General features: G+C 50.3%; 1 protein-coding gene across 2 annotated transcripts in view; it reads left to right on the forward strand.

Moving 5' to 3' along the window:
* Positions 1-685: 685 nt before the first annotated feature.
* The window catches only part of FGFR3 (fibroblast growth factor receptor 3), a 58,529-nt gene continuing 45,337 nt past the window's right edge, over positions 686-13,877 (forward strand). For both annotated transcript variants that reach the window (XM_075058662.1, XM_075058751.1), the window contains exons 1-2: positions 686-788; positions 962-1,181. In XM_075058662.1, coding sequence (XP_074914763.1) covers positions 1,010-1,181 — 172 coding nt within the window. In that variant the 5' untranslated portion in view covers positions 686-788; positions 962-1,009. The remainder of the gene's footprint in view (positions 789-961; positions 1,182-13,877) is intronic.

A 13,877-nucleotide genomic window follows, 5' to 3' on the forward strand; every position in this document is an offset into this window, starting at 1 on the left:
GCTTGTCAGCAATAACTGATGCGTGTCACTTGGGCAACTCGGTCTAGTCGGGGGTCTCTGAGATGACCACGGTATCCCAAACCCTAACTATGATAGCGACTCGATCATCGTAATCATAACTAGACACAAGTGACCTTTAATCAGATCTCATTAAAGTAGCCGGTCCAGTTAGCGGCAGCAAACGTGCCGAGCCCGTGGAGGCTGTGACCGCTCCCGTCAGTAACACGCGGCGATTCTGGGCGTTCGGTGGGTGAAGCCAGGGTGCCCGAAGCCGGTTGCACGCTCGCGGCTTCGTTTTGGGGTACAGCGTGGCAACCCTGCCGGGGGAGCAGGCACGGCACCCACTTGCCGTGGGAGTCCTCGGGCTGAGCCCCGAACCGGGGTTTTCGCTCCAACTTTCCCCTCATCTATCCCGGCAACTCGGCGGGAGAGCGCCGCGGCAGAACGGCCGCCCGCCCCCTTCCCCCTCCGGACGGGGTCCTTCCCCCCCCCCCCCCTCCCCGTCCCCCCGCAGCCCCGGGGGCCGGGCGCGGAGCGGAGCGGGCGGCGGGCGCGGCCCCCCGCGGCGGACGGCGGCGGCGGCGGGGCGGGGCGGGGCGGCTGGGGCGGGCGGCCCGGCCCGGCGGGCGGGGACATCGCGGCCGCCCCGCTCCGCGCCCGCGCCGCGCCGAGCAGACGCAGGAGCGCCGCGGCGGCGGCGGGCGGGCGGGCGGCGGCGGCGGCTCCTGCGGGCTCGCTCGCTCCCTCTCTCCATGCGCGGTGCGCGGCCGGCCGCGGGGCTTGCGCAGGTAGGCGCCGCGGGCTGCGCGCGTCCCCTTGCGCTTTTTTTGCCTCCCCCTCCCCAACTTTTTCCCCCCCCTCCCTTTTTACTATTATTTTTCCTTTTTTTTTTTTTTTTTTTCCCCCCCTCCTCCGGGTCCCTCCTCCCCCCTGAGCGCCTCTTCTCCCTCTCCCCCGGCAGCGCGGCGGCGGAGCGGAGCGGTGAGCGGCGGCAGCATGCGACCGGGGGATGTCTGAGGCGGGCGGTGCGGCGGCCGCGCTGCCCCGGCGCCGCGCCGGAGGCATGAGGGCGGCCTGGGGTTCCGTCTGGTGCCTGTGCCTGGCGGCGGCCGTCGGCGGGATGCCGGCGGGGCGGCGGGGCGGCGGGACGGCGGCGGAGAGGAGCGGCGGGCAGCCGGCAGGTAAGGCTGCGCGGCCGCGCACATGGGCTGGGGGCCCGGGGCGGGGGGATGTCGGTCGCGGCGGGGTAGCCGGGTTTAGGAGACATCCCCCCCCCCCCCCCGTCCTCCTCCCTTCTCTCGGAGCGGGAGTTACAAACGGCGGGGCCGGGGAGGTGGTGGCAGGCGGGCCGGGGTGGTCTTACTCTCACCGCGGCTCGGGCAAGCGGCAGAGGAGCCCGGGAGGGGGGAAAAAAAACCCAACCTGCTTTTAAGACGATCCCCGTCTCGCAGGAGTCCCCTCCCAGCGGTAGCAGTACATGCAACACGCCGGGTTTGACCCGCGGCTGCCTCTATAACTGCAGTCGGGGAAGGGAAGATGCCCCCGCAGATGGGTAGCGCGCATCTTCGGCGCGCATCCGAAGGGCTCTGGCTGTGTGCGTTCGGGTGGGAAAAAGTACGGAAGGGTCGTTTGTATCCACATCTCGGGAGCAAAACCGGAGTTGCGACAGCCCCGGTAAGGCACAGGCTGGATCGCAGCTGAATAACTGCGGTCATGCTGAGAAGGGAACGGCGTTTCGGGGAAGCCAGTACAGATCTCCCCTCGAGTTGGAAGGGAAGAAAAGTTAACACGTCGGACAAAAGCTGTTGGGGTTTTTGTTTTTTTTTTTTGTTTTTTTTTTTTTCCCCCCCAAATAATATCTGGCGAGTTTGAAACGTCGTGTCTCTCTGATACGCCTCAGCTGCTACCTGAGTCCCTGTTTATTTTTCAAAGCTCTTTAATGGAAGGGAGCCCCCTCACAGCCCCCCGGCTTCGGGATTGCATGTACCCGGCAGAAAGTTTCCATTGTTCAGGAAAGGGTTTGAAGCCTGTTTGCCAAAAAAGTGACAGGGGAATAAATGGGCTTCGTGGAGGCTGGGGGGTGGGGGCATTACTTTCATACCCCTTTTGGTTACAGCTATAAATCACACCGGGGGTTGGTTTTGTTTTCGAGAAAGTCCTAATAAAACACCAGATTCTTGGTGTAACTCGTTTGGCTCATTTTTCACAGCCAAAAGAATTGATTTATGGGGCAACATCTCAGGGACTTGGTCAGAGCAGATGAGGTCGGTGCGCGGGAGCAAGCGAGCAGCCTGGGCTGGGCGCAGGGGTGGGAAGCGGCAGAAGCAAAGCGTCCCCAGCTTTCCCAGTTTCAGCCTGAAGTACGTATTGGCGCTGTCACTTCGGGCACAGTTGAACCCACGGGCGTTGGGAGCAACCTCGGTGGCTGCCACGGTGGTCCCCGGGGTTTCCACCCGCACCTTCAGCCGGTAGCTTGGGGTTGATGATGTGTTCGAGTAGTGCTAAACCTTTCCCTTGCTCTAAGACTTCTTTGCAAGTTAAGGCTTTGGGATGCTGTTTGAATCGTAACAAGTGGCGCACTCAGAGGTCACGCTGAGGGAAACATCCCTCCGGTGATGTCTGGGAGCTGAGCCGTAGGTTGGGATTTCCAGGGCCAATCCTCAGGACAGGCTCTCCAACCTCTCCGTCAGCTTTCTCCAAAGCAAAGATGTTGCTGTCAACGCCCCCCTCCGCAGCCCCGTGCTCCCTGGGAGCAGGATTCGGCCCTGAGCGAAGGGCTCCCGTTAACCCCGACCCCCAGCGATGTCTCCCAGGGTTGCCCCATCCCTGTGAGGTGCTGGAGGCTCCGATGTCTCCAAGGGTTGCCCCATCGCTGTGAGGTGCTGGAGGCTCAGGCGGACGGGGGGCTGCGAGGACGGGGGGAGCTTTGCCGTGCCGGTGGTTCTCCCACCACCGACCACGTGCGCGGGGAAGCGTGAAGCCGGAGCCGCTCGCCCAGCTCCGCGCCGAAGCCAGCGGCCCCACCAGTGCGGGGGCACCCGCTGCCCGTCCGACCTGGGGGGGAAAAGGTTGTGCAAAAGCAACTGTAAAGAATATAAACCTTCAGAGCCAAGTAAAAACACATTTTACTTTTTCAGTCTTTTTGAATTGAATGGTAAAAAGCAAATTCTTTCTCCTAGTCAAATGGGCCATGGGGTATTGGCTCATTACTGAGGGTTGTTGTTCGCTGGGCTTTGCATTTACAGTCTAAGGCCTTATTTTCCATAAAGGGGCTTGGAAGGATTTTTCCCCAGTGATCTAATTCTCCACACGGGGCTGTGAAGGCTATAACAGCTACTGCTTTGTGCCTATACTCAGCTACATAAAACACACATTGAAGGGAGGCATTCTCGAGGTATGTGTATGTTTGCTAATATGAATACTCGCTATTAGCGGAGGTGGAGGGGGTGCAGGTTTTAACATCTCCGCAGGGAGGTGTTCGGCTGTTGGCAGGAAGGAGGCAGATGGCGGGGCTGTTGCTGAATAGAAGCTAAACTAAAAACACCAGGGGCCTCATCTGGGCTGAGTTTCTCTTCTCTCCCTTTCGCGGGGCTGCTGGAGGAAGAACAATGTCAAATTTCCCCCCCTCTCTCTTTTTTTTTTTTTTTTTTTTTTATGAATGAAAGTAGAGAGGCGAGGCAGGATTGAATGTGTATGTCATTCAGGGGCTATGACAGAGATGATTAGGGAGGTCAGTGAACTCCTTTGCAGCCTTGAGCATGCGGTCACTCTATTCAGCAGCCACAGAATAGACATCAATATAAAAAAGCCCGTCCAATTTGCATTAGTATTCAGATAAAGATATTACTTCGTACGATTTGTGAATGTCAAGTAACGCTGGCTGTTTTCTTAGAGAGCAGACCCACTGAAACGGCAGAGTTTTGCTTTAAAAACTTCTGATAACTGGCCTGTCTCCTGTAGCTGGTGTGTATGTGTCTGTCTGCATAGGGTATACATGTAAAAGGGGATTTCTGGGCTTCTTAGGATTTGTGTTGCAGTAGTTAGCTGCTAAAGCTGTCTGTGTGCATTGAAAGAGTTGTATAGAGGGTTGCTAACATTTGAGCAGGTTTGTGCAGGGAGGGGAGAGTTCTCCCAATCTGTCAGGAGCAAGAACCGAAGTTTCCTTGTGCAGCAGCGGAGTCAAATTGTCATCCAGTTACCGCACAGGCGGTTTTCAAGGCAAAAGCGTGGAAAAGGGGCCGTTTCAGGATTTTGCTTAAGTTGAATGGGAGAGCATGTACCGATTCCTGTGACTTTTCTGCTTGGAAAGAACTGGTGATGCACTGGTTGAGATATTTTTCTTCATGCAGCTGATGGCAACAGGGCTCTTGTAGCCTTTCAGCATGCACCCAGTGAAGGGTCCAAGGCGTAGGGTGCAGCGATCCGTGTTGCTTTGCTTTGTGTATCTGAGCGTTTCAAAGTTCACCCTGAAATTATAAGGGTATTGAAGTGAGTGCCAAATGGCACTGACCATTCCTGGAGCTGGCCTCGGGCTTTACGTGTTAAAACCCTCTAAAAAGAGTCTCTTCTATATTGATGGTGCTTCCTACTTTGTGCCTGAGACCACAAACGCTTTAGATTCAGTGGGCAGCTCTGAGCGATACAGTTTTCAGATTAAAAGTTGATCCATTTGTTCTTATTAACAGCAACAGCTTAAAAAGCTAATTAAGTCTTTAATGTTGAGATGAGCATATTTCGCCGAGCAATAAAATAAGAGGACATGAGTAAAGGATGATGAAATATGGCTTCTTTTTTTTTTTTAAAATCTATTTCTTACCTAGCAAATAGTGAACTAGGAAGTTTGTTCCAGTGCAGAGACGGACTCATTAACGTATTCGATACTAGCTGTATAACATCACATCTTCTATGCATATTGACAAGGGTCACTCCAATTAAATCTGAGGGGTTTTTTTCTTTTAATTAAGACTTTATTAACAACCACTGAGTAGGGAACGTGATGAAAGTAAATCTGAAAATTGTGTAGTGAAGTGTTGATCTGCTAATTAAATCATGCAATTAAAGTAAGCCACTCTGACCAGCATGTTAACTTTTACGACTCCCTCCAACAAATCTTCAGTGCTGTTTGGGAAAGTGTACCTGTCCCGAAGCCTGCCTAAGCATGGTTTTTGGAGTTAGGTGAGCACTAAAGAAGTCTTGATCCCTGCTGCACCTGGACTGTTTCCGTCCAGTGGGACCCAGTCTGCTGCCTGGACAAAGCTGAAATTTTGCATGAAGCTGGAGGAGGGCTTTTTCCCCCCCATAAGGCTGGGAAACAAAATTTTTCCTCTTAAAATATGGTCGATGAAAGTGCACTATCATATCCAACTATATGCTTAGAAAGCTGTCGTCCCTGAAAACTTAATGTGTACGCCTGCTATTTCACTTAGAGACCCCAGAAAATAGGGAATCACCCCAGTTTCTCAGCAGTTAATAAAATGTCCAGTTTACAAAAGCATTTGACCAAGATGTTTCTGACAGTGATCTGTCAGCTGGCAAACAGAGCTGTGACTGAAAGCATTAACTGAACCTTAATTTCAGCTAAGGTTAGGGCATGGCCTGCTGCTAAGTTTTTCTGGCTGGTCATTGAAGTGTGCGGGATCCAGTGCAGGAGCCTGGGCACAAGCCCTCAGGCTTCAGAGTAGGTGGAGAAGTGGCTGTGTTTTCCTCACAGTTCAGCTTTTGGCAATTTTTAGTATATGTGGAGCAGAACTAACAGGAGTGTTACAAATTCATGTATTTCTACTAAAAATACAGGTGAAATTCCCTCCCCAGTTAGAAGACTTTTTCCCAGCTAGGCTGGACCTGGTACGCAGACGATCAATTAAACTGCCTTTATTCCGTTTCCCTGTTTGAACAGACTTTTCTCTTTTTCCTAGTGTGCTATATGCTTGTAGCTTTTCCTATGTCCTGGAGGTTTGTCTGGCTCTACATACCTGTTTTGTCTTTTTTCTGACCCTTCAAAAAAAAAAAGCAGCTTGAAGTCGCGAGGCTGACTCAGCACCCTCCAAGCCATTCAATAGTGTGGTTTGATGAAGCTGTTTCAGTGTTTGCCGTTTCGTCTCTTTTAATACTGGTTAGTTAATAAACTTTATTCTCCTCCATGTACCAGGCTGGATGCCAGAGAGGATGGTGGCTTGGTAAAAATTTGCCATACATCCTTTTTTTTGCAGCAAACGGGTCTGTGGTTCAGCAAAGCCATTCGTGGTATGTGAAAGCGGGCGGTCTGGGCTGTTAGGAGGAGTAAATCCGATAGCACCCCCTCTGCAAACTTTGGGCTAAAACCATGTCTGAAGACACGTACAATGCCAAAAGTGCCTTAAAATACCTTGTTACACCCTGACTTATTTTCCTGGGCCTCCTACATAGCTTATCGGTTTACTGTTTGCCCCTCTTTTGGCTGTTTATCTGGTGATCTTGTGAAAAAAAAAGTACTTTTTCTCTGAAGTGGAGCTGACTGTCCCCGTGCCCCCTTTCCAATATGCTCACAGCTCAGGTTGCCAAGTGCCGTAGGTATGATTTAAAGCCCTGGATGTGTGAAGAAGAGCTTTTATTCCTGCGGTGAATGCGGTATTCCTGGTGTGCTTAGTCCTAAAGTATCTGCTCCTTGGCTTGAATGACCAGGAAGTTTCTGTAATATCAAAAGCAAACAAAAACTGTGAGATATGAGAGGAGTAAAACCTTTGGTAAACTTAGTAGTTAAAATGTGAAAGGTAATCAGATGTAAACCTGCTCTATTATTGTGACAGGCTATCTGGGGGGTTGTCGTGTTCAGGTGGATAAGGACTAGCCAGGTAGTTACACCATTTTTTTTTTTCTGTGACACTCAGGTTACACAATGTAGCAAAGCTTTTTTTTTTTTTTTTTTTTTTTTTTAAGAATAGCAGCACAGTCAAGTAAGAAAACATTTCTCCAGTAACTTTCAGTTTCAGATGTATTCATCGAAAAAAAGGTGTGGTATTTATTGTGGAGGGGGAGGTAGGTCTTGTGTGCTGGCCTTGCTTTCTCAAATCCAAAAAGCAGGGGAAGATAAAGAGTTGGTTAAATAAAACGGTTATATTAAAACTTGGAAGGAGATTTCTTTATCACGCAGAAGTGTATGCAAAACAATTACCATGTGCTTACACGTTCAGCATCTGTGAGATTTTGGGGCTGTGCCATTTCTGCAGGTTGTGAGGGGTTAAAAGTATTAATGACTCAGAAGTGAGAAGGGTTCCAAGTTTTTGGGTGAGGAAAGGACGCAGTCTAGGATCGCTCTCTGCGAGCGAGCGAAGCTCCGCAGGCTGTGGTGCGTGCTGAAGGCACTCTTCCCCGGGAACGCCGCGGCACAAGGACCGCAGCATCGGTGCTTGCACCCAGGGGTTGTACTGGGAGCTATTGAACTACCTCCAGATGTCAAGCTGACACATGGCAGCACGTTGATTTGGTGGGGTTTTTTTTTCCCTCTTTTCCTTGTCACCCAAGGAGCCAAGCCATCGCTACGTCCCTTGCTTTGAGTATGAGGTTTTGGGGGGAAAGGAAATAACAGGCGATCGTGGTGCACCGTGGCATGTCAGAGACCCGCAAGGCTGGCTTCCCGACTCCTGCTGTTTGATAACTGATGAGCGTATTTGTCGGCTTAACTTCATTTAATGCTTTTGCCCTGGAAAGTGGAGTGTTTTGCAGTTGTGCCTTTATTGCACCAAACTGCCTTGTGCCATTCAGAAGGAATCTCGCCGAAGTATTTCAGCTGATGCAGTGAAATCAGTAAGGCTTTGGAGAGCAGATTGTGGGTAGGTTTCAAGGATTGGGCTAGTACCCAGTGATAAGGGAGTAAAGGGAGTTGAAGCATTTTGGAGTTGACCTGGGGCAAGTTGGGTGTAAGGGAGTCAGCAAAATAGCTGGGTATTGCTTAGGGGCCAAACCTTGTGGTTAGGCAGTGCGTAGGTGAGTTCTCACTGATGCCAAGAGAGAGGAGCGATGCGAAGTAACAGGCAAGAGGTGGAGAACTTGACTGTCACGGAGCTCCGAAGAGGGTGCCAAAGATCAGAGCGTCTCTGAGGCTCCTCTCACGAAATGCAGGTGGCACCTGGCCTCTGCTGAGACGGGGTGCGGACCTGGTCCCCGTAGCAGGACCCACGTCCCAGGAGCCATCTGGTCCCCTGCGTTGCTGGTGGTGGCTCTGTAGAGGGACTCACTGGGGGGGTTTCATCGTGGTGTGGTGCAGAGGAGATCGTGCGAAGTCCTGAAGGTGTTTCTGCTCTGGGCTCCACGGGGTACTGCAGAGTCACATGCATCACCCTGGACTGACAACTCATCCTCTCTTACTCAGTCCCCGTGAGGAAGGCAAAATATGCGTCTATGAAGGCTTTTCTTTTGAGGAAAAGGAAGCTACGGGAGATGTTCCTGGATCCAAATGATGAGACCACTCTTTATCAACCTTGCTCTTTCCCTGTCAAAAAACTGAAAAGCTCCCAAGAACTGGATTTTTAATTTTACTTTGATGCTTGGCAGAGCTTGTAAAGATCCTTCATGGCAAGTTTGCCTCCCGGTTCAGAGGGCTGTTGCTTTGTTTGGGGGTTTCGCCATTCTCTGCTGCTTGTAGTCCTGTAAAAATAATAATGAGGTCCTGATCTTGCGCCTATTGAATCCTAAGCAAAAAAGCCCCCATTGATTTCCAAGGGAGCAGGCTGAAGCCCTTCACAGATCATGGTGGGAGCAGCTATTTAGCATAAGCAGGGATTGTTTGGAAAGTTTTCTAATGACCCAAACATTTTAACAAGCAGAGGAAACTCCGGCTAGTAAAAGGGCTCCCCGGTTTGGGGGTGGGGAGATGCCTGGTGCCGCTTCGTCCCCGGAGCCAGCTCTCCGTGACCTCCCGTTCCTCTAAACCTGCTGCAATGCAGACCTTCGCTTCCCATCTTGGTTTTTGTAACTCCAGCTTTGACGGAAGCCGGCGGCAGCGTCGCAGCCCGAACGCGAGTGCCGGAGGCGACGGTGACGGCCACCGGCCAGGACCCCCGTGACTCTGGCGCGAGTCCCGCGTGGAGCCGAGCCCCGGCACCGGCCGCCATCGCCTCATGCCCCATCCTCGTCGCCATCGTATCAGTGTCAGCCGGCATTAGCCCCCAGCGCCGTGATCTTCGAGCTGCACAATGTGCTGGGGAAAGTGTTAATAATCCCCCGCGGGGGTCCGCAGGCGAGCCCGGGACCGAGGGCACGCTGGGGCTGCCGAGCTCCGTGGACCGCTCCAACGGAGACAGGAGCCAGCGAAGGAGATTTCCCGGCACTTCATGGGCAGGCAGAGCTAGGGGGAAAAAGAAAAAAGAGTTTTCTCAGAGGGTTTGTTGTTTTTTTTTTTTTGTATCCCCTCCTTTCATGTGCAAGACTCAAGCACAAGAAATTCCCTCCCAGCAAAATATTTCAGCAGCTTGTTTGGAGACTGTAGGTCTTGGAGTAGCTGGTGATTTGATTTTTGTTTAAAATTTTTTAACTTCTCTATATAGATTCCCCCAGGCAAGCATTTTGTTTCTAGCCGGTAGCAGGATCTGTGCGAGATGAGCGTGCCGATTCCCTGAGATGTGCTTTGGGAGATGGGGGTATCGGAGCTAAAAGTGAAGAGGAAAAACCAGTTGCAATGGGAAGATTAGGGAGTTAAGAGTGTGCCCTGACAACTAGCATGTGCAACCAAAGATAAATCCTCCATGAGCCTGTCTTTAATTAAAAGAATGATTGGAATTAGGCAGAGTACCATCTCTCCTGATCTGTATCATGTGTATCTGTACGAATAAAGCATTTTTGAGGAGGGAGAAGAGAAAAACACCAGATTTTAATCTTCCTTTGGTAGCCGATATGTCTGCCTTTTGAAAGGGCATATTTCTCCCTGTCTTAGAGTACCCAGGCTTGTTGACAGTAAACAACTGTCACTTGGCAGTTTATGAAAGAAGAAGAATGTTTGAGAAAACATGTCCAGTTTAAATAGTTATGTTAATAGGCTGGGGATTCATGCAGAAGTGGTGGTGGGGGCTGGTAAATGGAGGTGCATAAATTAGCTGGTATTTACTGCGTAAGAGATGAACTGTGAGTAAATGCAGTTGGGAAAAAAAAAAAAAAAAGAAAAAACCCCAACATTCATTTTTACAGCCGGTGTGTTATGCCTGATTTCGCAGCTTTCTGTGAAAGCATTATTTTATTTTTTTTTTTTTCCAGGGAAACCTCAGAAAGCCTCTCTCTTGCGGCGCGGTGCGGTGGGTTGAGCCCCGGGAGGCCCCTGGGTGGGACGAGCCGCAGGGCTGGGAGCCCAGCATTCCCCCTGCCCGGCCCTAATGCTGCTCCACGCTCCGCAGGCAGCGCTCAGACCTTGCAGCCGCCCTGACGTGTCCTCAGCCTCTGCTTCACGGGGGCGATCGGAAGAGGAGACTGCAAGGAAACTCTGCCTCCCCAGTTGCAAATTGATTAATTACAGAAAGGAAGGAAAATAAGAAAGGGCAGATGGTGTCCTCTCTGCATCCCTGCCCAAAGTTGCTACAAATCTATCACCCACCTTCTTCTGAGTTAAACACGGAGTGAGTGATGAGCAAGTGTAAAGCATTTATTCCGGCTCGGCCCAAAGGCATCGGTGTCAAAAGCGTAATGAGCGAGGGCCTGGTGTCAGGCACTTGGAATCTGTAATTAAGCATAAAACTAAGTTTCAGGCTTTCCAGGCTTCTGATTGCTCTGGCTTGGGAACAAGGGTATAAGCAGCTATTGGGGTATGCTGACATTAGTCTTGAAGGTACTGGGGAGAGGTTCTGCACCCCCAGCTCCCATCCTGGCTGGGACACAATGTGAATACTGTGGAGTTTAAATAAATACAGTGTAGATACTATGTTACAGATACTCCGCCTCTCTTTCAGCCCTGGGTATCTCGGAGGGGGCACCTTGGCAGCGGCACCTTCTCTTGCCCTCATTTCTGGCAGCGGAGAGAGCTGCAGGAGCAAATGGAACCCCCAAAGTATGGACAAAAGGTTCACACTTAATTTTCTTTTGGCCAGTGGTTGAATTAGTATTGCCATTATCTGGGCAAGGAGGCAAAGGAAACCCAAACCTGAAGCCTCCTGCTGCAGAAATGCTTTGAGGTCTGCCCAGACAAAAAGGAAAATAACTTTCAGAAAGTGTTCATTGAGTCATACTGGGACTCCAACCTGTGTATTATTTAGTGAAGGAATGACATTTCTGCCTCATTTTTATGCGTAGGCGTGCTGGCATCTTGGGATTTGAGAAGGCAGTGGGTTTCTCCATTGGGAAAATCTGTGGAGAGATGGGAACCACGGAGGTGGCTGGGGGGGACAGCGGGGTTTCTCCATTGCCCCGACTCCCGCAGTGCAGCGGCAAAAAGGGGCAGGTTTGTACCCGCTGCTCTGGTTTCGGTGGTGGGTCGCTGCCTGAGAAGCTGGGCTGCCTGCCTGGTCCTGGTGCCCCCATGCAATGTAAATCCTTTCTGCGAGGAGCCATCTGCACGCTCCAAACAAGGTCATCTTGTGGGTGGAATGTGTTAGTCCTGGCAAAAAGGACCTGAAACCTCCTCAGGTGCTTTTAAAATACGTGTAAATGCTTGATGTGGAGGTTTTCTCCCCCTCTGCCCCCCTCCTCCCAGTGCATAGCAAATGAGGTGCGGACAAGCAGGGCAGTCTTTGCAGGAATAAATTCACCCAGTGCTCAAGCCTGGCTGTTTTGGAGGTGAGAAGGAGCAAATGGAGGAGCAACATGTTGTGTCTCAGGGCAGGGAGGAAGAGGAGATGACCCTGAATTAGCCAGCCCCCCTCAAAAAGGGAGCAGAGGGGCCAGAATGCAGTGGGCAGCTCTTGCTCCATTTATAGGTGTATACGTCAACATGGATAAACAGGTATAAATATGTGGGGAGGTTGTCCAACATCACGTCTTCACTAGTGATACGAGGTGGTTGTTCATCCACCCGTCCCACGTAAGGAAGCACGGCAGGAGTTTAGCTTCGGTGCCTGACTTTGAGACAAATCCAGCCCTTGGGTGGCTACTGGGCTCAGTTTTGATCATCCCCATTTTCCATGTGCCAGAGAGAAGTGACCATTTTCTTTCTCCCTTGGCTTGCCTGTTGCAACGACCATCCCTGCTGTTGCAACGGCATCAATCTCACTTGGACACTTGTGTGCTCGTTCGCAGAGAGAAAGAGGTTTTAGAAGTGCTTCTGGTGGGGGAAGGAAGGGAAAACCTGGGAAAATCAGGCTGTGGAGGATGGGGCAGGTGTCCCAAAGTGCCTGTGGAAGGTCCCTGGCTCGTGTGGGTAGGATCAGCCGTGTTCTGCTGCAGGATACTGGAAACGGCCCTCGGCAGAGCGTTTCCTTACAGCAGCATTAAAATAGCTGTGTCTAGAGGTGTCTAACCTGCTTCTGGCATTACTGGAGCCTAACGGAGTACAGTCTGTACAAGATGATTATTTGGGGGCATTAGAACTGCTTGAAGGGAGTGGGAACCGAGACACGCATGACTTCCTTGAACTCTCTCTTAATTTATTACGTGCAGTCCAAAACCCGCCGTAATAGATACGGTTGCAGGAGACCATTAAAAGGTCCGTTCTGGTGAACCTGATGCCCTGCTGTTGCTGCTGGAAATGATAAACTGCCACGTTTGGGTCGGATGGTATGTGATGCCCTGTGTGTGTGCGTGTATGCATGGAAGCTGGTAAGTCCTGCTAATTTAGGGGTTGTTTTCCAAGTCTGTTTTCTATAACTCCGTAGACTTAATACAAATAAAGAACTGACTTAGTTTCCTGTGAGAAGCACAGAACAAACGCTAAGCGTGGGATTTGAATGCAGAAAGGTGAAAACACAAATGTATACAGAAACAGCAAGTCAAACAAGCTGAAAAAATATTGTAAGGTTGATTTAACAGAGCAGTGAACTCAAAGCTGTCTAATCCCTTTAGCAGCCTTCTTTAAAGAGGAGAAATAAAAGAATTTTTGACATGTACTTTTCTTTTGCCATCTCTCCCAACTCTTTCTAATAATGCTGAAGGATAAGACTTGAGTTTAGCACAAGGACAAAGTGTTGCAGCTTTACTTAGATGTGCTTTCTAAATAACAAAATCTTCGTTTGTCATTTGCGACTTTAGATTAAAGTGGATCAGACTTCCCGAAAGGAGATTACTGTTAAACTTCTTCAACTTGGGTACCTGGCACCTAAATCTCGCTTGAGGCACTGAAATAACAGGCTTGGTTTTGAACGATGCTGAGCCAGGTCAGGCTCTGCATTTAAATCGCTTAAGCACTCTCAAAATCTGGCTATTCATTTTGATGCCTAGATATGGATTTCTGGGCTTAATCACCGACCTTTGCATTTCAAATGTTTGACCTTTGTTTTCTTTACTAAGTATGCAGACAGAGTGGCCCCCAAATTATTTTTTTTTCCTTTTACGCAGCTGAAAACAGCTAGCAAAGAAGGCTTGAAGTTCTGTATTTTATTACTGAGAAATAGGGATCTTTGAAAAATGCCATTTTATGTAACTCAAGGGAAACTTGCAAGAAGGGGAATATTTACTTATTTTCATTCACGTGAACATGATCCGTCATATATCTAAAACCCACAATCAGTTGGAAAAAAACCCACCCAAACTACCCTAAACCTTTGCCCTCTCTTAATCCATGTACAAGAGGTTTTTTTTTTTTTAAGATGTGCTTCCCCCCCCCCCACCTCCGAAATAGAGGCAATTGATAGGCTCATAAACAAATACCAAACATTAAGTCCTAATCTCCATATAGAGGAGCCTGACCCTTTTTATGGAGAGAGAGCGTAGAGGGAGGAAACGGGGCCAGGAGTTTGAGGTTTAATGCTTATTAAAGTTTTAGTGGG

Source organism: Buteo buteo, chromosome 1 (genome assembly GCF_964188355.1).
Source record: "Buteo buteo chromosome 1, bButBut1.hap1.1, whole genome shotgun sequence".
Taxonomy (NCBI): Eukaryota; Metazoa; Chordata; class Aves; order Accipitriformes; family Accipitridae; genus Buteo; species Buteo buteo.